Source organism: Mauremys reevesii, linkage group 2, assembly GCF_016161935.1.
Source record: "Mauremys reevesii isolate NIE-2019 linkage group 2, ASM1616193v1, whole genome shotgun sequence".
Lineage (NCBI taxonomy): Eukaryota > Metazoa > Chordata > Testudines > Geoemydidae > Mauremys > Mauremys reevesii.
In genome coordinates this window covers 245,596,685-245,619,421 of record NC_052624.1, presented here as the reverse complement: position 1 = coordinate 245,619,421, position 22,737 = coordinate 245,596,685, and the positions used below count along the sequence as shown (strand labels likewise).

The 22,737-nt window shown below is 45.7% G+C and overlaps 1 protein-coding gene across 9 annotated transcripts in view; it reads left to right on the top strand.

Annotated features, from left to right (window-relative positions):
- Nucleotides 1-22,737, top strand: part of RAD54B (RAD54 homolog B) — a 121,438-nt gene that overhangs the window by 37,113 nt on the left and 61,588 nt on the right. For 8 of the 9 annotated variants that reach the window (XR_005593508.1, XM_039522088.1, XM_039522080.1 and 5 more), the window contains exon 4: nucleotides 9,576-9,653. The exons of the other annotated variant lie outside the window; for it this stretch is intronic. Coding sequence is in view for 7 of the 8 variants with exons in the window: in XM_039522088.1 (XP_039378022.1) it covers nucleotides 9,576-9,653 (78 nt within the window). In the remaining variant the exon portion in view is untranslated. The remainder of the gene's footprint in view (nucleotides 1-9,575; nucleotides 9,654-22,737) is intronic. 9 annotated transcript variants of the gene reach the window in all.

Below are 22,737 nucleotides of genomic sequence, written 5' to 3'. Positions count from 1 at the left end.
TTTGGATCAATGTCACGGTTATGCTGTAGCTACCAAAATGCAATAGTTTCTCTACATAAATAATTTGTGACCCAAAAGCCAAGTAAAATTCTTTATTATCTAGGATAATTTTTGTGAATGGTATGACTTTTTGATTTATTTGCAAATAAAATCCCAAACATAAAAAATAAATCCATTCCCCTATCCTTCCTAGCAACATCTGAAGACTGCAGGATTGCATAGGTTTAATTAAGGGCTTAACTGAGCCTAAAGAACCTTTATTTGTGGTGGTGGTGTGAGAGACGGAGAGAAACCAGCTTGACTGTCAGAACCCAGGATGAGCTTGTGGAGTTATGTAGGGGGGTGGGGGAGAAGTGAGAGGAAACAAATCTTTTACTTATAATCTGAGGAAATTGGAAATCGAAATCACTGAGGTTCAATGAATGTGGAATCAAACAACCCTTTTTTCCCCCCTACAGTCACTTTAGGCTAGAGCAGCACTTTAAGGCCACGTCTAAACTCACACTTATGTCGACAAAACTTACGTCACTCAGGAAATCCCCCCCCCCAGTGACATAAGTTTTGCGAGCATAAGTGCTCATGTATACAGCGCTGTGTCACTGTTCATTTAGGTAGTTTTATTATATTGAACGGAGAGAGCTCGTGTAGAGCAGCTACATGAATGAGCTTACAGCGGCGCAGCTGCATCGCTACAGCTGTGCCACTGTAAGTTTGCTAGTGTAGACATGGCCTAAGATGAGAGCCCCATTATCTCCATTGTGCCTTTTGTATGCCTTGAAGGTGTTAACCTCTCAATAACTAGCCTTGATTTCAGTGTACATCCTGGCCAACCCCAGCATTCTTCAATTCCAGGATACTGATATGTCTTGTAGAGCTGTCAAGTATCAGAGGGGTAGCTGTGTTAGTCTGGATCTGTAAAAGCAGCAAAGAGTCTTGTGGCACCTCATAGACTAACAGACGTTTGGGAGCATTAGCTTTCGTGGGTGAATACCCACTTCGTCGGATGCAGCCGACAAAGTGGGTATTCACTCACGAAAGCTCATGCTCCCAAACGTCTGTTAGTCTATAAGATGCCACAAGACTCTTTGTAGAGCTGGAACCACTTCCACAGGACATTCATTTTCTGGGCCTAAAAGACTCAAAACTTCTTTTTAAAAAATAAAAAGCATTCTTTCCTGCTGTACTTTACCATCCAGGATGTGGCTTCTGAGGAATGGGAACCAGCATAAAGTAAATCTTCAGTGCCTACCTCATAGCATGGAAATACCTGGCTTTGCCTGATAATCTAGATTCTGGTTGTCCAGTGTTATGGGGTAGATGCCAAGTTGTTTGTGTTCTTGTTCCAAGTTCTCATAGATGTGGTCCCATGTTTGACAGAGGCCAGAATGTGTCTTTAAGGGCTTATGGTTTTGCAGAGGTTGTCTTGACTACAACCCACTCTATACTGGTTACCAAAGCCCTCCACGTAGACTTTGGAAGTGTTTCTACCTAAATATCCATTTCTTTTGACATCTCTCTCTACAGATGTTACCTCTGTGAGAGTCAGAACCATGGAACTTTCCACTCTTTGCCAGCATCAGGTGACTTCTCACCAGGAATGTAGAGGTAGATGCAAAGACGAAATTGGCAGAACCTCCCCAGAGTTTTAGATTCTGTGAGGGAAAGAGTTGGGTGGGTGAAGACATAATAGAATATGGAGGTCCCATGAAGACCCTTTCTCCACCATCCTAACTCCATATTATGATTGTTTTGTTTCTATTATGTTTGTCAGAGAAAGGAGTTTTCTCTTCTTCTTTGTGCTAGCAGCATCTTATATCCAGAGACATCTTATAGTTCCAGTTTCCTTTGTTCTGATTTCATCATAGTGGATCTTTCAATTCTTGGGTCATTTTGCAGTTGGCTTGCACCCTGTCCTGTGGGTTCACGTCTACCTTTAGCCATCCTCCTTCAAATATACTTTTTAATTTTTTTTCCCATGGAAGATGTCCTTTCCTTCTCTTAGTCTATCAAGAAGTCAACCATATTTGGTGCTTCTCTCTCTCCAATTATTGTGGGTCTGCACTTCTTCTCCAGCACCCATATCTGGTTTGCATCATCACTTTACCTGCCTCTTAGACTTGGGCATCTTTCATTTCTTAGAAAGTGTACCTTCAGTATTGTTATGTTGTAGCATTAAGGTATATCTACACTGCACACCTCTGGCAGTGACATATAGGGTATGCTGCAGCAAAAAACAAGCTGTGTTCACACTACAGTGGGTAGCTAAATATGGCTCTGAAAGGCTCTGGCCAGGGGGATGCAGCGGGGAGCTGAGGGAGCCTTTCCGCACTGATGAGTCTTTCACTGTGGCAGGGAAAGACTCTGGCAACTTCCCACTTTCCCTGCCACGGGGAGCTGCCTGAGCTTTTCCCCACTGTCTCTCTGCTGTCGGACAGCTATCCCACTCCGGCGATGATATCAATATGGATTTGTCTGAGCCACTTTCAAGGTGTCTTTCACTATCTGCTATAATAAAGACTGTTTTCAAGCCAAGAATTGTTTTTTTGAAAAAAAAAAAAACCTTGACAGACAGACACACACACAACATTTCATTAACACTATGCCATGTCTGGATTGCTGTTTAATGAAGAACAGTTTTCAGCATGTCCTCTTTGCTCTTTAGGGATTTTTCAAATTTTGAAGCTCTGTGATGTTGAAACATCTGCAGTCCAGCAGTCAGTCACTACTACACACACAACACAACAACAAACACACGCAGCATTGTATCCACTATCTCCAGACATGAATTGTTACACTGAGGAGAGTTCTCACTTGCAAGTCACTTGCATTCTTTCTTATCCCTTTCACAGGACTTTAATCCTGAAGATGTCTCCAGAAACATTTCCACCCAGAAAATAAAAGCCGCTACGGTACACGCTCTCTCTGTTTTGTCCTTCTGCAACTGGCTGCTGCTGCGCCCAAACACTGATGAGGTCCAATTCACCTGTGCGCATGGTTACCTGTAACCTGTAACTGATTAACTGATTGCACTAGCCTCCACCAGCGGAGTCTTTCCCTGCTGCTGGAGTCTTTTGCCACCACTACTTCACTGCATGAAAAGACTCTGCCAGTGGGGAGGCACCAGGACATTACACTAATAAAAATAGCACCTATAGATGTGGGAGGAACTGCTTGGGCATGTAGAGAGAGAGTTTTGGCATGTCTTCATATGCCTAAACAGTGCCTCACTATCTAGAATGTTGTTTATACCCATTCGGGGGGGGGGGGGGGGAAGCATGCAGTGTATGTACTCTACACACTGCCATCAGGATTGTGCTGTGTAGACATACCCTTTGGCAGTTCTTCTGGACCTGCAATCTTAGGAACTTCTCTATTCTAGTACAGAGCCATACTGAACTAACATATATGAACAGGGCAGCATGGAAAACACAGCACCATGTTCTGTCCTTTTCCTTCCCCAGTCTCTGTACCTTTAGCAGTGCCTCCATCCCTGTCTGCCTCAGAAAAATGTACCTCTAGCAAGGATGAGTGAGTGGAGCCCTCACTTTCCTGGGGTCTCCAACAGTTTATTAGCGTGCTTCCAGCAAGATAACCATGCTAAACGAGTCCTGGCAAGAGCTGCAATCTCAATTTTGAGGGATATATTCATTTGCTTGAGATTGAGGCAAGCAACTATGATAGCGTTCCCCTCTTCTCCTCTTGACTCAGAACTTTTGAGAAAAATAAGACATGTCAGAAATCATGCTACTGCCTCCTTTGTTGCTCTTTATCTTTGAGCACAGGAGCATTACCTAGTTCTCATCCTTGATAAATGCCCTTCAACTGGAGCATCTGTTCCTGAGACAAGTCAGTTTTCCCAGCTCATGTCACCTAGACTTGACATCCTAGAAGTTGAATGAAGATGGTATTTCACTATAGGATTTTCAGAGGATGTAGCTTGGGGTGTTTCCTCCTGGAGAAGGAATAAGAACATAAGAATGGCCATACTGGGTCAGATCAAAGATCGGTCTAGCCCAGTATCCTGTCTTCTGACAGTGGCCAATGCAAGATGCCTCAGAGGGAATGAACAGAACAGGTAATCATCAAGTGATCCATCCCCTGTCGTCCGTTCCCAGCTTCTGACAAACAGAGGCTAGGGACAACATCCCTGCCTATCCTGGCTAATAGCCTTTGATGGCCTTATCCTCCATGAATTTATCTAGTTCTTTTTTGAATCCTGTTATAGTCTTGGCCATCACAACATCATCCTATGGCAAGGAGTTCCAGGTTGACTGCGTTGTGTGAAAAAATTCTTCCTTTTGTTTGTTTTAAACCTGCTTCCTATTAATTTCATTTGTTGACCACTAGTTCTTGTGTTATGCAAAGGAGTAAATAACACTTCCTTATTTACTTTCTCCACAACAGATATAATTTTATAGACCTCTGTCATATCCCCCCCCTTATCCCTTTTCAAAGCTGAAAAGTCCAGTCTTATTAATCTCTCCTCATATGACAGCTGTTCCATACCTCTAATAATTTTGTGGCCCTTTTCTGAACCTTTTCCAATTCCAATATATCTTTTTTTGAGATGGGGTGACCACATCTGCATGCAGTATTCAAGATTTGGGTGTACCATGGATTTATATAGTGGCAATATGATATTTTCTGTCTTATTATCTATCCCTTTCTTAATGATGCCCAACATTCTGTTCGCTTTTTTGACTGCTGCTGCACATTGACTGGATGTTTTCAGAGAACTAGCCACAATAACTCCAAATACTCTTTCTTGAGTGGTAACAGCCAATTTAGACCGCATCATTTTATATACATAGTGGAGATTGTTTTCCAATGTGCGTTACTTTGCATTTATCAACATTGAATTTCATGTGCCATTTTGTTGCCCAATCACCCAGTTTTGTGAGATCCTTTTATAGCTCTTTGCAGTCTGCTTGGGACTTAACTATCTTGAGTAATTTTGTATCATCTGAAAATTTTGCCACCTCACTGTTTATCCCCTTTCCCAGATCATTTATGAATATGTTGAACAGGACTAGTCCTAGTACAGACCCCTGGGGGACTCCACTATTTACCTCTCTCCATTCTGAAAACCTACCCTTGTTTCCTATCTTTTAACCAGTTACAGATCCATGAGAGGACCTTCCCTCTTATCCCATGACATCTTACTTTGCTTAGGAGCCTTTGGTGAGGGATCTTGTCAAAGGCTTTCTGAAAATCTAAGAACACTATATCCATTGGATTCCCCTTGTTCACATGCTTGTTGACTCCCTTAAAGAATTCTAGTAGATTGGTGAGGCATGATTTCCTTTTACAAAAACCATATTGATTCTTCCCCAACAAATTATGTTCATCTATGTGTCTGACAATTTTGTTCTTTACTATAGTTTCAACAAGTTTGCCCGGTACGGAAATCAAGCTTACTGTCCTGTAATTGCCAGGATCACCTCTGGAGCCCTTTTTAAAAATTGGCGTCACATTAGCTATCCTCCAGTCATTGGTACAGAAGCTGATTTACCGTAAATGATAGGTTACAGACTACAGTTAGTAGTTCTGCAATTTCACATTTGAGTTCCTTCAAAACTCTTGGGTGAATACCATCAGGTCCTGGTGACTTATTCCAAGGGGAGTAGTGGGGGCAAAAGACATATCTGGCTTTAAGACTAAGCTTGATAAGTTTATGGAAGGGATGGTATGATGAGAGAGCCTAATTTTGGCAATTGATCTTTGAATTATCAGCAGGTAAGTATGCCCAGTGGTCTGTGATGGGATGGGATCTGAGTTACTGCAGAGAATTCTTTCCTGGGTGCTGGCGGGTGAGTCTTGCCCACATGCTCAGGGTTTAACTGATCACCATATTTGGGGTCGGGAAGGAATTTTCCTCCGGGGCAGATTGGCAGAGGCCCTGGAGGTTTTTCGCCTTCCTCTGCAGCATGGGGCATGGGTCACTTGCTGGAGGATTCTCTGCAGCTTGAGGTCTTCAAACCACAATTTGAAGACTTCAGTAACTCAGACATAGGTTAGGGGTTTGTTATAGAAGTAGATGGGTAAGATTCTGTGGCCTGCTTTGTGCAGGAGGTCAGACTAGATGATCATAATGGTCCCTTCTGACCTTAAAGTCTATGAGTTTATCAATTTGTTCCAAAACCTCTTCTAATGACATTCGAATCTATGACAGTTTCTCAGATTTGTCACCTAAAAAGAATGGCACGGATTTGGGAATCTCCCTCACATCCTCAGCCATGAAGACTGATGCAAAGAATTCATTTAGTTTCTCCACAATGGCCTTATTGTCCTTGAGGAATTGGACTTAAATTTGTACACTCAGATTGGGACATCTATCCATCTATTTTAAGGTTTTCTATAGTGCCTATCACCGTAGTAGCTGACAATTCCTTCACCTGCTAGGTATTAGAGAGAGGGATGAATGTACAATTATGCTCCCTTAAGTCCTCTACTTTCTATGTGGAGGCTTCAAGGTTAATTTCCTGCAGTTGCTGCAATATGCAGACCATTCAGGTAGAGGACATTGGTTCCCATCTCAGTGTGAAGAGACTGCTTCCTCCTGAAACTGCCAAAGTACTGGCCTGTTAGCCCTCAGACATTTGTCATTAGTTTTTTCAAATGTCTGTAGTGTCCCTGCCTGCAGGTATATGGGAGCTTGGGGAGCAATTACCACACAGGTGGGGTGGAAAATAAACTTTATTAATAAAATGCAAAAACAGGGAAAATTCAATAGTGAGGGGTATGGGGTTTGTTAAGGTAGACAATTGGGGAGGGGTTTCTTTTAGTGAACAGTAGGGGGGTTTCAATAGTGGGGTACAATGCAGTGGGATACAATACAGTGGGTAACCAATTAACACAGAAATATAAATGTAACAGGTAGCTAACAATTTCTATGTAAAGGGTGTGTTACAGCAGCATATAATCAACTAACAGTTATGGAAAAATATGTTAAATAACAAACAATTTTAGGTAAAAATGTGTCACAGTGGTGTAAATGTAGAATGTGAGGTGTATCAGAGAGGAAAAAGTAACCAATGGGGTTTTATGCTAGCGATTTAAACTCAGTGAAACACAGAGAACAAACAGGCTCTAAGTTTAAGCAGCAGAGAGAGTGTAACAAGGTAGGGAAACACAGAGAAGCTCGGGCGGGGGGGGGGGGTTGGCAGTGGGAAGACAGACTTAAGATTTTGCTGTGTTCTGTATAATTGTAATTATCTATGATCTAACTTAACCAAGACTACACAAATCAGCAAGTAACAAAACACAATGCAACAATTCTCTAAGCCTAACTTACAGAGTATAATGCTAAACCTAACTTAATGGGTGCACCTTATGCTAAGGGTAGTTTTAGAGGGTGTGGCTGCAGCAGTGGGACAACTGCAAGTGGGCTGCCCAGGATAGAATCCAGGGAGGCACAGCTTGGCAGTGGCACAGGCTTATTTTTTAGCAGCACAGACCACGGAGTTAGCTTAGGTCTGTCTGTTGGGGAAACAGAGCCAGCAGCCAGGACAGGGGAAGTTTGCAAGAGGGAGTTCTTACCAATCCCCAGGGCAGCAGCAAAGGCAGAAGCAGGCACAGCAGTTTCAGCATCAGAAGATACAGAGAGGACTCAATTCGTTCACAATAATCAGGAGATCTCCAGGCAAAATTCATTGTTTGTGGGAGGGGAGTTAAAAAACGGGGGTACGCTCAAAAATAAAATGAGAGTGGAGAAAGGACCCCCCAGAACCCCTGGCTGATCAGACCAGGCAGCAATGCAGGAACCTTTCTAAAGTCTGATCAGAAAATGTCTGGTTATAAAGGCAAACTTAGGCAGCTTCCCACCAGTAACTCTGATTGGTTCCCCTTCTCACAGGGAGGAGAGAAGGCAGGGAAAAGACTGCAGGTAGGCATAGAACATGTCTGGGCAAGTACTGAGCCCCCAGGTATGACTCATATGCTCAGCTATTTGGCCTTTAGGTCTTGCAGCTCTGGACATTGCCTACCCTACACCAAGCCCAGGTTTAACAAGGTGATAACAGGACTAACCCTTTGAACAGGGCAGTGGTCCCACTTAGCACGCAAGTGGCCATCCCTTTGAGAAGGGCAATGGCTCTTGTTAAACAACTTAAGGGGCCCTCCCTTTGAGAAGGGCAGTGGCCCTGGTAAACAACAGCCAGGGAGGGGCAGCCACAGGAAGAGAACAAAAACAAAATGGAGTAGGGGGACAGCTGTAAGAAACAAAATGGAATAGGGGGATAGCTGTAACGGACATGTAGGTGCCCCTTTTGAAACTGTGAGAAGCATTTCTGAAATTGCTTTCCCTCAAGGAGGCACTTCTAGTTGCTATTGAATGTCTCTCTTGCAAGAGTGAGTGATTTGAATGACTTGATTATCTCCCTAATTTCCCTTTGTGTCCAACTGTTTTTCTCCCTGAGTGGGTGGTCTTGTTAAATATTACACAAACTCTTAAAAATATTGTAAAAGCAGCAAAGAATCCTGTGGCACCTTATAGACTAACAGACGTTTTGCAGCATGACTAACACGGCTACCTCTCTGATTGCACCAGACTAACATGGCTACCTCTCTGATTCTTAAAAATATTGTTTTGAGAGCTGTAATAAAGACAAGGCCACCTGCTTTTGCCCAGAAGGAGCAAGAATGTTGTTCTTGTATGACCAAGCTATGAAATCTCATCGTCATGTCAGAAGTGTCACCGCTCTTAGGTAATGATAATAATTTGGGCTTGGAGGGTTTAAATACCTGCTTCTACTACTAACAAGGCAGCCACTTAGTTTCACCCACCACTACCAGATGGTCCAGTCTTTTGCTGCAGACTCTTGCATTTGGCTACTGTACAGATAAGTTCTGGGATACAGTTGCTGTCTGTAAGGGCTTTTGCCAGGTAAAATGGGAGAATTGGGATGTACTATATGACAAGGCAGGATTGCTTACAGGTAATCCTGTTCGTCATAGTTCTCTCTTCTCATGTCCTTCATCTCTCCCGCCTGCTCACTTGGGGTGTTGCCAATTATTTTCTTTCAGCTCTTGCTATTTTCCTGTTTAAGGATCCACAGGACTAGAATCTAGGTCAGTGAAGCCTGGGGCAACTGATGTTCCCACATCACCCCAAGGAGGTCATGCAGAGCCACATCCAAGGACTACTGTGGCAATTAGGTGCTGCAGGAAGTACTGCCCAAAAGGGCCAGAGCAGCAGCACCCTATGGCGCTCTGATTGGGCCACTCTTACTTTCTAATCCCGGAGGGTGCCCCAGAAAGTTGTCTGGGCAACCACACAGACTTCTGGCTTGCTGCAGCTTCAGACTTTGCCTTGTGTCACCTCATTTCACTCTCTGATCTTTGGTCTCCAACCCCAGCCTGACTTCTACCCTGACTCTTGCCTTCTGATTTCAGCTCTCACAACTACTCTGACCACTGCCTTGTAGCCACCTCTGGACTCCACGACACCAGTCCAGCCGTACTGCCTACACCTTAGTATCTTACATCGTGTTTTAGATATTTTTTTCTCACTGGACAGAATAGAGTTTATATATTGTCTTTGATTGACAGACCTTTTGCCTCCTGCTTCCCAATAGGTGAAGCCATAGTACTGTCTGTAAGAGCTATTGCTGAGTTGGAGAAAAGAAGAGAGGATCTGACAGACAGGTTTGTTGGTGAGCAATCTTCCCTTATTTCAGCTCTAACTCCTTTTAACAAGGTAGTCGGATGCCATGTTGGGGGGGGTGGGGTGGAGTGCAAAACCCAGGAAGTAAAGAGAGATTACAAACTTTGGCATTTGTTCCATATTTTAAAAAATTGCTTTGTTCCACAGCATTCAGTTAAAAACACGTGTTATGGAAATGTTAAATTTTACATAGCTCTACAGGCATTAAGCTGAATATATTCCAAATTTTAAATTTCCATTTTTAAAAAACTTTAACAGCACACTGGACTTTTGGTTTAATTTCTTATCTTATTCCACAGTGTTATAGAACTGATCAATTCTAATTGTGATAAAATAATAATCAAAAATTCCTTGCCGCAGGAGAGAATTTAAATAATTATTGTTCTAGCATATTGACGTCTTTTAAATACTTTGGATGGAAATAAATAGAAACCCTAGGATAGTGAGTGTCTTTTTTAGAAATAGTTTCTATTTTAAAGATTGAAAATACAATTTAAAATATAGCACTATAGTGCATGTATAATACACATTTTTGATTTGTTTCATTTTTTTATTCCTTTTGAATTTGTTTTTAAATCATCTGAAAAGCTCATTGCATAACATTTTGACACATAATGTTTGCTATTTACTATTGTTACATTTTAGAATTTTAACTGCACTTCTTTGTGTAACAGATTACTGACATTAAGATGTCCTGTGAATTATGCTTCTTGCTGATTAATACTAAAAATGAAAACACTCAGTTTTATCCCAGTCAGACTGACTATATTGATTAAGTGGTGTTCTTTATTAAAGTAGAGTCCACGTGGCCTGAACAAAGTTCCATTAGTAGCAAGGACATGACTTCTTTAGATTTTACTGGGTTTTAGCTAGCTAAACCTCTCTGTTGATGGATCCTCCACAGTCATCCCGTACTCTACCAGGTTTGGAGATAATTGTGATTCTTACTTTGGGAGAGGAGAGGAGAGAGCGAAATGGAGGGAATGCCTTACCTTCTGCAATCATGGAATGTCATAGACATTCTCCAGTGTACCTGTCCTCCTTCTGCAATGTGGGATCTGATACCACCCAACATTATGGCTATGTGGAATAATCCCTTGAACCCTGATGTGTTCCAAAGATCTCCTGGTGGGTGTAATACTGACAATGGTGTTTCCTTGGCTGACGGGATATATGAGAGCCTTACAGTATAAAATACAAGCTAGTTGAGTAGTTTTAATTAACCAGCAAAGAGTTCTGTGGCACCTTATAGGCTAACGTATTGGAGCATGAGCTCTCATGGGTGAATACCCACTTCGTCAGATGCCCACGAAAGCTCATGCTCCAATACATCTGTTAGTCTATAAGGTGCCACAGAACTCTTTGCTGCTTTTACAGATCCAGACTAACACAGCTACCCCTCTGATACTTTAATTAACCAGTTACTGCACCACATTTCTCATGGTTCTTATATGTATGTTGCTTAGCTAATTTACACACTTGAATTATTATAAATTTATACTTTCCATTAGCTGAAATAGAATTTAAAAATAATAGATGGGATAGGGAGGCGCACTGAGACTGGATGAGGAGCCTGGGCAGAGCAGTTGAGAATGGGAGTCAGTGGGGATTGGGAATATGGGTGGAGGATGATTGGAAGCAATGCTGCGGTGGGAGAGAGATACCTGATGAAGAGGTGGCAGGAAGGGAGATAGGACTGTCAGGACAAGGAGCTAGAGGGCACACACAGGGAACTGGCAATGGCTGGACAAGGAGACTGGGGCATTGATAAGAATCATGAAGAGTGGAAACTGGGCCTGCCTAGGTTAAGCAAATGGGACTAAGATGAAGAGCGGGGGTTAGGGTGGAGATAGGACAGGGACAGGTTAGAGGGGATGGAGCAGAAGGGGTCACACTTAGGGGGAAGATGCACAAGAGTCTGTGCCCACTAGAGAACACTCCCCTCCAGAGCCCGGGATGGAGCTGAAGATGGTTCTTCAAGTGATTGCACATGTCCATTCCACTTCAGGTGTGTGTGTGTGTATGTGTGCGTGCAGTGCACTAATCAGAGATTTTTCCCTCAGTGTTTCCTGTCGGTGTGGTGCATGTGCCCTCTGCTGCTTTGTGCTGCTCCATGATGGTAGAAAGGGTGGAGTCATCTTAGACCATCCTCAGTTCCTTCTTGCCACCTGTGGTTGGTAGTTGGAGCATGTTGGCTTGCTTCCAGGGCTGGCCTTAGGGAAAATAGCATCTTGGGCGAACTTGTATTTTGGTGCCCCTGGTCCCTGTGGCTCCCCAGGCTCCCCAACCCCTAAACTATGTTCCCTTTGTCTGTGTCTATCCCTGTGCCCCCCTCCTGTGTCCCAACCCCTGCACTCTCCCTCCTGCACGCCTAACCCCTGCACCCCTCTACTCTGCTCCCTGGGGAAACTGACCTGGATGCACAGAGCAGCTGGCATTGCCGCTCGCTCCCCCCTTGAACGCTGCTCTTTCGCTCTCTCCTGGGGGGTTTGTGAGGGAGGGAGCAAGGAGTGACATCAGGGCTCCCTGCATCCATGTCACTTTCTCCATCTAGGCTGCATAAGGGGAGAGCAGGAGAGCAGCAGCTCTGCCAAAGGGGGAAAAAAACATAGTAGGAGACATCTACCTCTTCAGTTTTCATCTGTGGCAGGTTTCTGGAGGCAGTCTAGAAATTCCAAGCAGTATGTTTGACTACCTTGTCAAGGATAGAGTACCAGATCCACTCTTGCAAGTTTCTCCTTCATTTTTTTTCTGACTGGCTATCCCACTTCCTATCTTCTTGGTCCAATGTTACCACAGATTAATGTGTTCTAAGTATTGTGGAGCAGGGATACATCTTGCACTTTATTTCCGTCCTTCCCTTCCACTCCCTAACCCATTCCTCTTAAGAGACCACTCTCACAAGGCTATTCTCCTCCAGGAGATCCAGTCTTCCATTTATAAAAGCGGCCAAGAGTTCTGTGGGATCTTATAGACTAACAAATGTATTGGAGCATGAGCTTTCTTGGGTGAATACCCACTTCGTTGGATACATTCACCCACGAAAGCTTATGCTCCAATACGTTTGTTAGTCTATAAGGTGCCACAGAACTCTTTGCTGCTTTTACAGATCCAAACTAACACGGCTACCCTTCTGATACTAGTCTTCCATTTGGGAGCTATAGAGAAGGTTCCCCCATGTAGACAACGGACTCACCCCTGCTGCACCTCCTGCTGGTGACTTCTGGGAATTGGCTCGATTTCCAGCCTACAGAGTGCCCTCTGCAGGCCGGTGATCCGCCCATCCTCTGGCCCCCATGTCCCTCCCGGACCCGGTGCCCTTGTACCTGGAGTGCTGCCCCCTGGCAGTAACCCCTTTCTCTCAGAGTCTCCCCCTCCCTGGGGAACCCCCACCCACTATCCCCACCTCGCCTCAGTGTATGGCTACTGCCAGTCATTGTTTAGCCCCCATGCCCTGGGGCAGACTGCAGTATCAGCCTACTCATCACTGGCAAGGTTAGGTTTGGACCTGCTGCTGTGCCTACCCCTGGGCTGCCCTCTGCGACCCCCAGTACCTGTTGCCTTCTGCTAGGCTGTAGCCTGGGGCTTTCCAGGCTGGCGCTCCTCTGCCTTTCCCCAGCCCTGCTCCACTCAGGTACCCTGTCTCTAGCTCCCTACAGCCAGAGGGAGACTGACTGGGCACAGCCTCTTATAGGGGCCAGCTGGGACTGATTGGAGCATGGCCACAACTAAGCCTACTTTCCCCAATCAGCCCAGGCTTCTTGCCCCAGCCACAGCCCTCTCCTGGGCTGTTTTAAGCCCTTCAGGGCAGGAGCAGGGGACCACCCTGCTTACACCCGTCTTCACTGAAGGAAAGGTTTCTATTCACATTACTTCTTGATTCCAAAGGCAAAAGAATGATTCAGACCCATCTCAGGTCTGCAAAATCTGAACAAATATATAAAGAAAACAAGATTTCATATGGTCACCCTGACCTCCATCGTCCCCTCCCTGGAACCTGGCAACTGGTACGCTGCCCTCAGCTTGAAGGATGCGTATTTCCGTGTGGCTGTTCATCAAAGCCACAAGAGATTCCTAGTGTTTCTAGTCAACAACATGTATTTGCCGTTTACAGTTCTAGTCTTCAGCCTGTCTGTTGCTCTGCAACTATTTACAGAATGCATGGTGGTTGCTGCATTCCTAAGGAAAGCAGGGATACACGTATTTCCTTGCCTGAATGACTGGCTGATATGAGATCGATCCATGCTCCAAGTAGAAGTCAGTCGCACCAGAATCTGATCCTTCTTCTTTGAGTGCTTGTTTTTGTCCATTCCAGGTCAGGTGTGTGTGCGCCATGTGCCCTGGTGCCAGAGATTTTTCCCCCTGTGGTATCCATACGGCTGGCTCTAGCATCCCGGGAGCCCTACACTCATGCACCGGAATAAGAGGCGCCACCAACCCCGCGCCCTTCCAATTCCTTCTTACCGCTCGTGACAGTTGCTGGTACAGTGTTCTCTTCCTTGTATTTGCAAGCCTTTTCCAGTGGTTGCTGTACTGTGTTGTTGTAAATAGTCTTAGTTTTAGAGTGAGTTAGTGAAATATAGTAGTTCCCTGAGGGGACATCATCCCAGAGACAGGGCATTCCCTGGTCCCCGGGGTTCAAACCATGTTCTGCCTGTAGTAAGCGCATGCTGGTGAGCAATCCCTATTTGAGCTGCCTTGGGGAGGTTCACATCAAGAACAAGTGCAAAATTTGCCAGGGTTTCAGGCCACACACCCAGAAAGACAGGGACATTTGTCTAAAGGCCTTGCTCATTGCAGATGCACTTAGACTGGCTTTGGAACCGAGCTGGTTGGACTCGGCACCAAGCACGTCAGCTTCGGTGTGCAGCACTCCTCTGGGACCATGTCCCCTTCAACACCACTCTACATCCCCAGCACCAAGAAAGCAGCACAAGAAACACACCAAAAAGAGGGCACTTCCAGGTGCCCAATAGAGAAAAGAGGGGCAGAGCTGATAAGTCGAGACCCATCCTGGGCCATTCGTCCTCCCCACAGAGGCATTCGACTGTGGAGCTGACTCCACCTGCAGCGCCTAGCCTGACCCAGGACCCACCCCTCACTCCTGGGAGCGGCCGGGGTACATCGCACTTGAGAGCCCCCTCCACGCTGGAAGCTTTCCAAGCGGCAAGGGACCTTATGGCTTTGCCAGTGCCTCCCACACCCCGGGACCGCCCACCTCCGTAGAACCAATGGCAATCACATCCAGAGGGAAGCCTGCTATGGGACCTCTGCAACGGTCCCCAACCCAGTGCCAGTCTCCATCACCATGCTGGTGTCTGGCATCGAAGCATCTGTGTCCAGCAGCCCAACACTGGTCATCAGAGCCCCGGCACCAGACACTGGGGTCCTGGCACTGATCACCAGCTACTCATAGCCGTTCTTCAGCCAAGTAATCGATCCCCAGCCCTACACCATTCACCGGTTCCCCATCATAGCCAGTAGGAGGGAACGGCAATGGCTCTGCCTTGCTCATCGGAGGAGGAGTCCCCATCAGATTCTGTAGGGAATCTGCTCCCCCACAAAAGAGGTGCCTCCACCCAGCCTATGCACTGGATTTCAGTGCTGGACCATGTATGGAAGTATGGCCTCCGGGGCAGTGGCCCATCCATTGATAACGCTGGAACCTGTGGGGGTTCCCTGTGGTGCTCAGGCTGTTCTCTCACCCTCAGTCTTTCGCGATCTCCGAGAGAGAGGCTGCAGCCCCACCACACCCAGTTCCAGGGCTGGGCTCGGACTCCAACCATGGTACCAAGACCCCGGTGGTACCTCTGATAGAGATTGCTTTGGAGGCAGTAGAGGATTCAGCTCCTTCAGTACCAGTGGCATCCTCCTCCTCATCCTGAGATGAGCCAATCACAGGTTCCGCTAACCTACTGCCTCTGGACAATTTTAGGGCCTATCAAGAGTTCCTTAAAAGTTTTGCCACCAATCTGGGCCTGGAGGCATAAGAGTTGAAAGAGCTCACAGACAGACTATTTGATATTCTGGCTGCCACTGCTCCCTCTAAAGTGGCCTTACCAGTGCATGATGAGGTAGTTAAGTTGGTAAAGGCACTGTGGTAGACCCCATCATCTCTGCCCCGACCTCTAAAAGGGTGGAGAAAAAATACTATGTTCCCACCAAGGGATGCAAATATATGTATTTGCACTCCACCACCGAGTTCTTTGGTGGTTTCCGCTGCTAACGAGCGGGATAGACAGAGCCAAACAAGCACTACCCCAAAGAACAAGGATGCTAAACACCTAGATCTATTTGGTAGGAAGGTTTATTACACTGCAAGCCTCCAACTTTGTATCTCTCATCAGCAGGTGCCGCTGGGGAGATAAGAGTTCAATGTCCATGATTCATTGGGAAAATGTAAGGACTCCCTGCAGCAAGAGTCATGGAGGAAGGAAAGGTGGTGGCCAGAACATTCCTCCAGGCTGTCTTAGATGCAACAGATTTGGCAGCCAAGACAATGGCATCGGTGGTCACTATGAGGCGTAGTTTGTGGCTGCAGTCATCAGGACTGTCCCAAGAGGTTCAGCAGTTGGTGCAGGATCTCCTATTTGAGGGAACTTTGTTATTCTCAGACCAGATGGACACCAAACTGGACAGCCTCAAGGATTCCAGGGCCATGCTGTGGTCTTAAGACTTTTATAAACTGTCGACCTCCAGGAAGCACTTCAGACCACAAGAACCACCCAGGTTCTTGGGGCCACCCAGACATGAGCCAGAGAAGAGGAAAAGGTTATAGGCGCCACCAGCCAGCCATCCTCTACCACCACTCAGCAGGTCACTAGCTGGTTCCTGAGCAGAAATAGACAGGCGTTTTGAAGGCATGCTCAGGGAAAACTTACCGGTCTCCGTCCTGGATCCATTCCCCATTTTATTTTTAAACCGCCTTTCGACATACCTCTCTGCTTGGTCGTCAATTACATTGAACCACTGGGTACTTATACCATGGCATAGGGCTACATCCTTCTGTGTGTCTCTATCCATCTACTGTACCCCCCTTCCCTGTCTCTCTTCAGGGACCCTTCTCATGAGCAAGTTCTTGTCCAGGAGGTATCAGTCCTCCTGCAGGCAGGGCTGTGAAGGTAGTTCCTCCAGAACTGAGAGGGAAGGGATTTTACTCCCGTTACTTCTTGATTCCCAAGGTGAAAGGGGACCTCTGGCCTATCCTAGACCTGCCTCATCTCAACAAGTATCTCAAGAAACTGAGGTTCTACATGGTCTCCTTGGCCTCCATTATTCATAGAATCAAAGAATAGAATCATAGACTATCAGGGTTGGAAGAGACCTCAGAGGTCATCTAGTCCAACCCCTTGCTCAAAGCAGGACCAATCCCCAGCTAAATCATCCAAATCCAAATAATCATTATTCCCTCCCTGGATCCAGTAGATTGGTACTCTGCCCTCAATTTAAAGGATGTGTACTTCCACATCTCGATCTTCCGCAGTGGGCCACAGCCACTACCAATTTACGGTGCTTCCATTTGGCATGTTGGTGGCTCTGTAAGTTTTCACAAAGTGAATGGCAGTAGTCACAGCCTACCTCAGCCCTTGAGGCATATAGATTTACCCGTACCTTGATGATTGATTGATATGAGGCCGCTCATGAGCTCAAGTTCAGCACAGCATCAGTGCAGTGTGAGCCACCTGCTGGGTGCTGGGCCTCTTAATAAAGGAGCAAAAGTCGATGTTGGTCCTGGTGCAGAAAATAGAATTCACAGGAGCAGTGCTTGATGCCTCTCAAGCCTGGGCATTTCTCCCGTAGACCAGATACCGAGCTATGGTTGACCTAATCACCCCAGGCATTGGGCAACCCATTGACGACCGCTCGTGTCTGTCTACTGCTGTTGGGACACATGGCAGCATGTACCTATGTGGTACAGTACGCATGGCTACATCTCAGACTGCTTCAGATGTGGCTTGCCTCAGTTTACTCCATGAACAGGCACTGTTTGGACTCGGTTCTTACCATCCCACTGCCAGTCCTGGCATCCCTGATGTGGTGGTTGGGCCTGGCCTCAGTTATGTCTGGAGTACCCTTCGTATCCCCATGGTGCACAATAACATTGGTGTCCGACACATCGGATCTAGGGTAATGGCCTCACCTTGATGATTTCAGGAACCAAGGTCTCTGGTAGTAGAACAAGCTATCCCTACACATAAATGTAAAATTGCTCAGGACAATACGCTTGGCCTGCAAAGTATTCCTTGCCCAACCCACCTGTCGTCAAAGAGGGAGGCTCCAGGCCACGGTCCTCTGCCAGGAAGCTCTCGGGTTATGCGATTTCTGCGTGAAATATTCCATTCACCTGGAGGCATCTCATCTCCCTGGGCAGCGGAATGTATTGGCAGATCACCTCAGGATGCCTTTTTTCTCTCACCATGAGTGGTCTCTCCACCTGAGGTGGGGAACTACCCAGGTGGACCTATTCGCCCCCACACAAAACACAAAATGTCCTCACTTTTGCATGAGGCATGGTCAAGACAAAGATTCCCTGTGCAATGTCTTTCTACAGTCATGGTCAGACGGCCTGCTGCATGCCATCCCTCCAATACCCCAAGTTCACAAAGTCCTTCTGAAGTTTAAGGGGACAAAGCGAAGGTTATCATTATTGCATCAGCATGGCCTCATCAGTCTTGGTTTGGCATGCTTCTAGATCTCGCAGTCAAAGCCCCATTGACACTCCTGCCCAGACCTGACTTGATTTCACTGGATCATGGGTGACTCCTCCATCCGAACCTCGCCTGCCTGAATCCAGAGGAGAGAGCATGGTTGGAGCAAGTCCAACAGGTTTTGCTAGACAGCAGAAAGCCCTCTACTAGAGCCACCTACCTGGCCAAGTGTAATTGCTTCATATGCTGGGCAGCCGAGAGGAGCCTTTGCCCCACTCAGGCGTCCTTGCAGTCCATTCTAGACTAGTATCTCCTTCACCTGAAGCACCAAGGTCTGTCATGGTCATCAGTCAAGGTCCACTTAACAGCCATCTCGGTGTTCCATTCTCCAATCCAAGGCAGATCGGTCTTCGCCCATGAGATGAAAAGCAGGTTCATCAGGGGTCTGGAAAGTCTCTACCTGCAAGTTCGTGACCCACTTCCTCCTTGGGGTCTGATCCAGGCTCACAAGGCCTCCCTTCGAGCCCCTGGCATCTTGCTCCCTGCTGCTCTTCTTGTGGAAGGTTGCTTTCCTGGTGGCAATTACTTTGGCCAGAAGGAGTTTGGAACTTCAGGCCTTGACCTAGGAGCCCTTTTATACTGTTTTCTTCAAAGATAGGGTTCAGCTACGTCCTCACCCAGCATTTCTATGGAAGGTGGTGTCACAGTTTCATAGTAACCAAGACCTTTTTCTGCCCATCTTCTTTCTGAAACCACACAGGTCAGAGGAGGAAAGGCGTCTGCATTTTCTGAACATTAGAAGGGCCCTAGCCTTTCATATTAACAAGACAAAACCCTTCTGCATATCCATGCAACTTTTTGTTGCTGTTGAAGATAGAATGAAAGGCCTCCTGGTGTCATTCCAGGGGATCTCATCCTGGATCACAGCCTGCATCCAGGCTTGCTGCGAACAGGCGAAGGTCCCACCTCCAGCCTCTTGAAAGCCCATTCTACAAGAGCGCAAGCATCTTCAGCTGCATTCCTTATGCAGATACTGTCCAGGGTATCTGCAGAGCTGTGACATGGTCATCAGTTTGTACCTTCGCATCCCACTATTTCATCATCCAACAGGCCAGAGATGATGCCAGTTTTGGGAGATTTGTGTTGCAGTCAGTACACCCGCGAACTCCTAGCCCACCTCCAAAGGCACTGCTTGTGAGTCACTGTTCCATGATCCTCTCTCCTACCCTGCTGTCAGAGGTGATGGCAAGAAGGAACTGGGAGGATGTGGGGCCGGTAGCGCCCCTTATACCAGCACATGAGTGCAGGGCTCCAGGAGGCACTAGAGCCAGCCCTATGGATACCAGTGGGGGGAAAATCTCTGGCAATGGTGCACATGACGCGTGCACAAACCTGACATGGACTGGACATGAGCAACTCATCTCGAAGAATAACAGTTATGAAATGCATCTGTAATTGGCTCCCACCTTCTGGGTGCTCAGAACAGCTTGGCGGATTGCTTGAGCAGATCTTTCACTTGTGATCCCTGCTGTATCTCAGGCTGCATATCATGAGATTCATTTTTCAAACCAAGTGTATCCTTCACATAGACCTCTTTGCAACTTGTCTTAACAAAGTGCCAGGTCTTTTGTTCCAGGGCAGGTCTCAGGGATTTCTGACAGATGCTTTCCTATAATCTTGGAAGGACAAGCTGCTGCATGCCTATTATCCCGTTTCCACTTCTTCCCAGGGTGTTGCTCAAACTCAAGCATGATCATTCTTGTATGATCCTCATAGCATTGTCATGGCTCTGCCAGCATTGGTTCTTCAGTCTGCTGAGCCTATCCCCCAGGGCTCCTTTGAGACTGCCTTCAGAACCTGACCCGATCTCCAAGGACCACAGTCATCCCTACATCTCAACCCTGCTGCTCTCCATCTGGTGGCCTGGATGCTCCATGGTTAGCTTCTCATGAGGTGGAGTGTTTGGAGAATGTGCAAAATATCTTCCCAAATTGCAGAAAGCCGTCTACTAGATACATGTACCAGATGAAGTGGAAATTATTCTCCTTATGGTCAAAGCAAAGCAGAAGGGAGTTTGTCCTTGCACCTCTATCCAACATTTTTGGATTACTTGTCCTACTTGAAACAACAAGGCTTATCCATTAGTTCCATCAGGGTACCTGGCAGGTATCTTCACTTTCCACCTTCCAATTACAGGCCACTCAGTATTTTCTAATCTTATGTCACTTAAATTCTTAAAGGGTCTGGACAGGTTATATCTCCGTGTCTGAATCCCTTCCTCCCTGGGACTTAAATCTGGTGCTAAGAAGGTTGATGGGTCTGCCTCTTGAACCGATGGCTACCTACTCTTTACTTCATCATCTGTCTATGAAAGCACTGTTTTTGGTAACTATTATCTCCTTGAGAAGGGTGGTGGAGTTATGAGCATTGGTAGCTTACCCCCAGTTTGCAGTTTTTTTATAAGGACAAAATTTACTTATGCCTACATTCGAAATTCCAGACTAAAGTAATATCAGCGTTCCACTTCAATCAAGCCATATACTTATCAACTTTCTTTCTTAAGCTCCATTATTATAAGGATGAGGAGAGACTATACTTTGGATGTTAGGAGGTGTTGGCTTTTTACTTGGACAGATCTGGGTCTTTTAGATTGTCATCCCAGCTTTTCTTGTCAGTTGCAGACAGGATGAAAGGCTTTCCAGTCTTGATGCAGAGGATTTCCTCATGGATTTCGTCTTGCATACATCTTTGCTAACATTGCTGATGTATCCCCTGCAAGCAGAATGGTAGCACACTCTACAAGATCTCAAGCAACTTCCACATTTTTTTTTGGATCAAGTTCCTACAACAGACCTTTGTAAAGCTGCAACTTGGTCATCAGTACAGACCTTTACAACTCACTATGCTTTATCTCAGTATTCCAGAGATGATGCCAAGTTTGGACAAGTAGTCCTTCAGTCACTGTTCAGGTAGGTTCTGGAACCTGTCTCCAGATTTTGCTGCTTGTGAGTCACCTGAGTGAAATGAACATGTGCAATTACTCGAAGAAAAGAATGGTTACTAATGTGTTCTGTAACTGTGTTCTTTGAGATTTGTAGCATATGTCCATTCCAAGACTCCCTCTCTTCTCTCCTCCATATCAGACTCTAGCCAGTATGAAAGAACTGGGGGATGGTCGGGTTGGCATTGCCCTTTATTCCATCATGCAGTAGCACAAGGCAGCAGCAGCAGCAAAGACATGGCCCCCCTGACAGGTACTGCTAAGGGAAAATCTCTGACTCTAGTGCAGAGGGTGTGCACACACTTGAATGGACATATGCAATGCATCTGTAATTGTTCTTTGGGAATAGGTTAGTAACCATTTTTTCCTGAGTGTCACCATTCCTTTGCTGTTAGAAAATATCTGTGAAACCCACTGGCAAAGTGTCTCATCCCCCGTTAATGCTGATCTACAGAGGATGGCAACCAGCTATGGCCATCAGTTACTCCATTAGCTGAAGTTGCAGAGATCTGTGCCTCTGTTTTGCATCTGTAAAATGGGGATAATAATAGCCCTTCATCTCACAGGGATGTTGCGAAAATAAATTAACCGATACTTGTGAAGCACTGAAATATTGTACAATGAGAGCCATAGAAAAGCCAGTGAAGGAAATTAATAATTCTTTCATCAGATAAGAATTTGAATAATGTGAAATAAATAAGGCATGGGGTTCCACATTGAATAATGAGGAGAAAACAAGATATTCAGTAGCTGAGCATTAAGTGAACATGATCCATCCTGTGCATTGATTAAGTCAAGGGACCTGTGGAAAAAAAATGCGATCATGTAATTAAAGATTATATCATAATGCATATGCACAAGAGGACTGAATTAAGGTTGCATAAGCAACCTTAATTCTGGCATTTCCCAATGTTTGAATGCTTGACCTTGCAACATTAACAGTAAAATTATTTTAACAGATGATGTGCATGTGCACGTGCGTAAAATAAATAAGTTGAATAAGTTGGCCACCTGGCAAGATAGTATTAAAGTCCTCCAGGGCCTTGCAGTACTCTGCAGTCTGCAAATATTTTCATCTGGATTGTACTTCCCTGCTTCAAACTATGGTCCAGTCCACAAAACTACTAAAACAGAGAACTCTGTGGGGAAGGTAGGGGAATTAAAAAGTTATGGTTGGGGCAGTCCTCTTATGTTGGGAACAACTGTCAGTGAATTGGGTTGCTAACTATTTGAATTCATTTTAGTAAAATCTTTGTCTGCATTTGCAGACGTACTAGTATTCAGCACAGTCTTAGGTGATAAAATGTGTCCCTGACACCAATGTTTATATGATAAATTACTGTACTGCTTAGATCAATATAGCTTTTAAAAAAGGCTGTTTGTAAATCCATTTTTAAGATGCAAAAATGAGTACTGTACTAAAA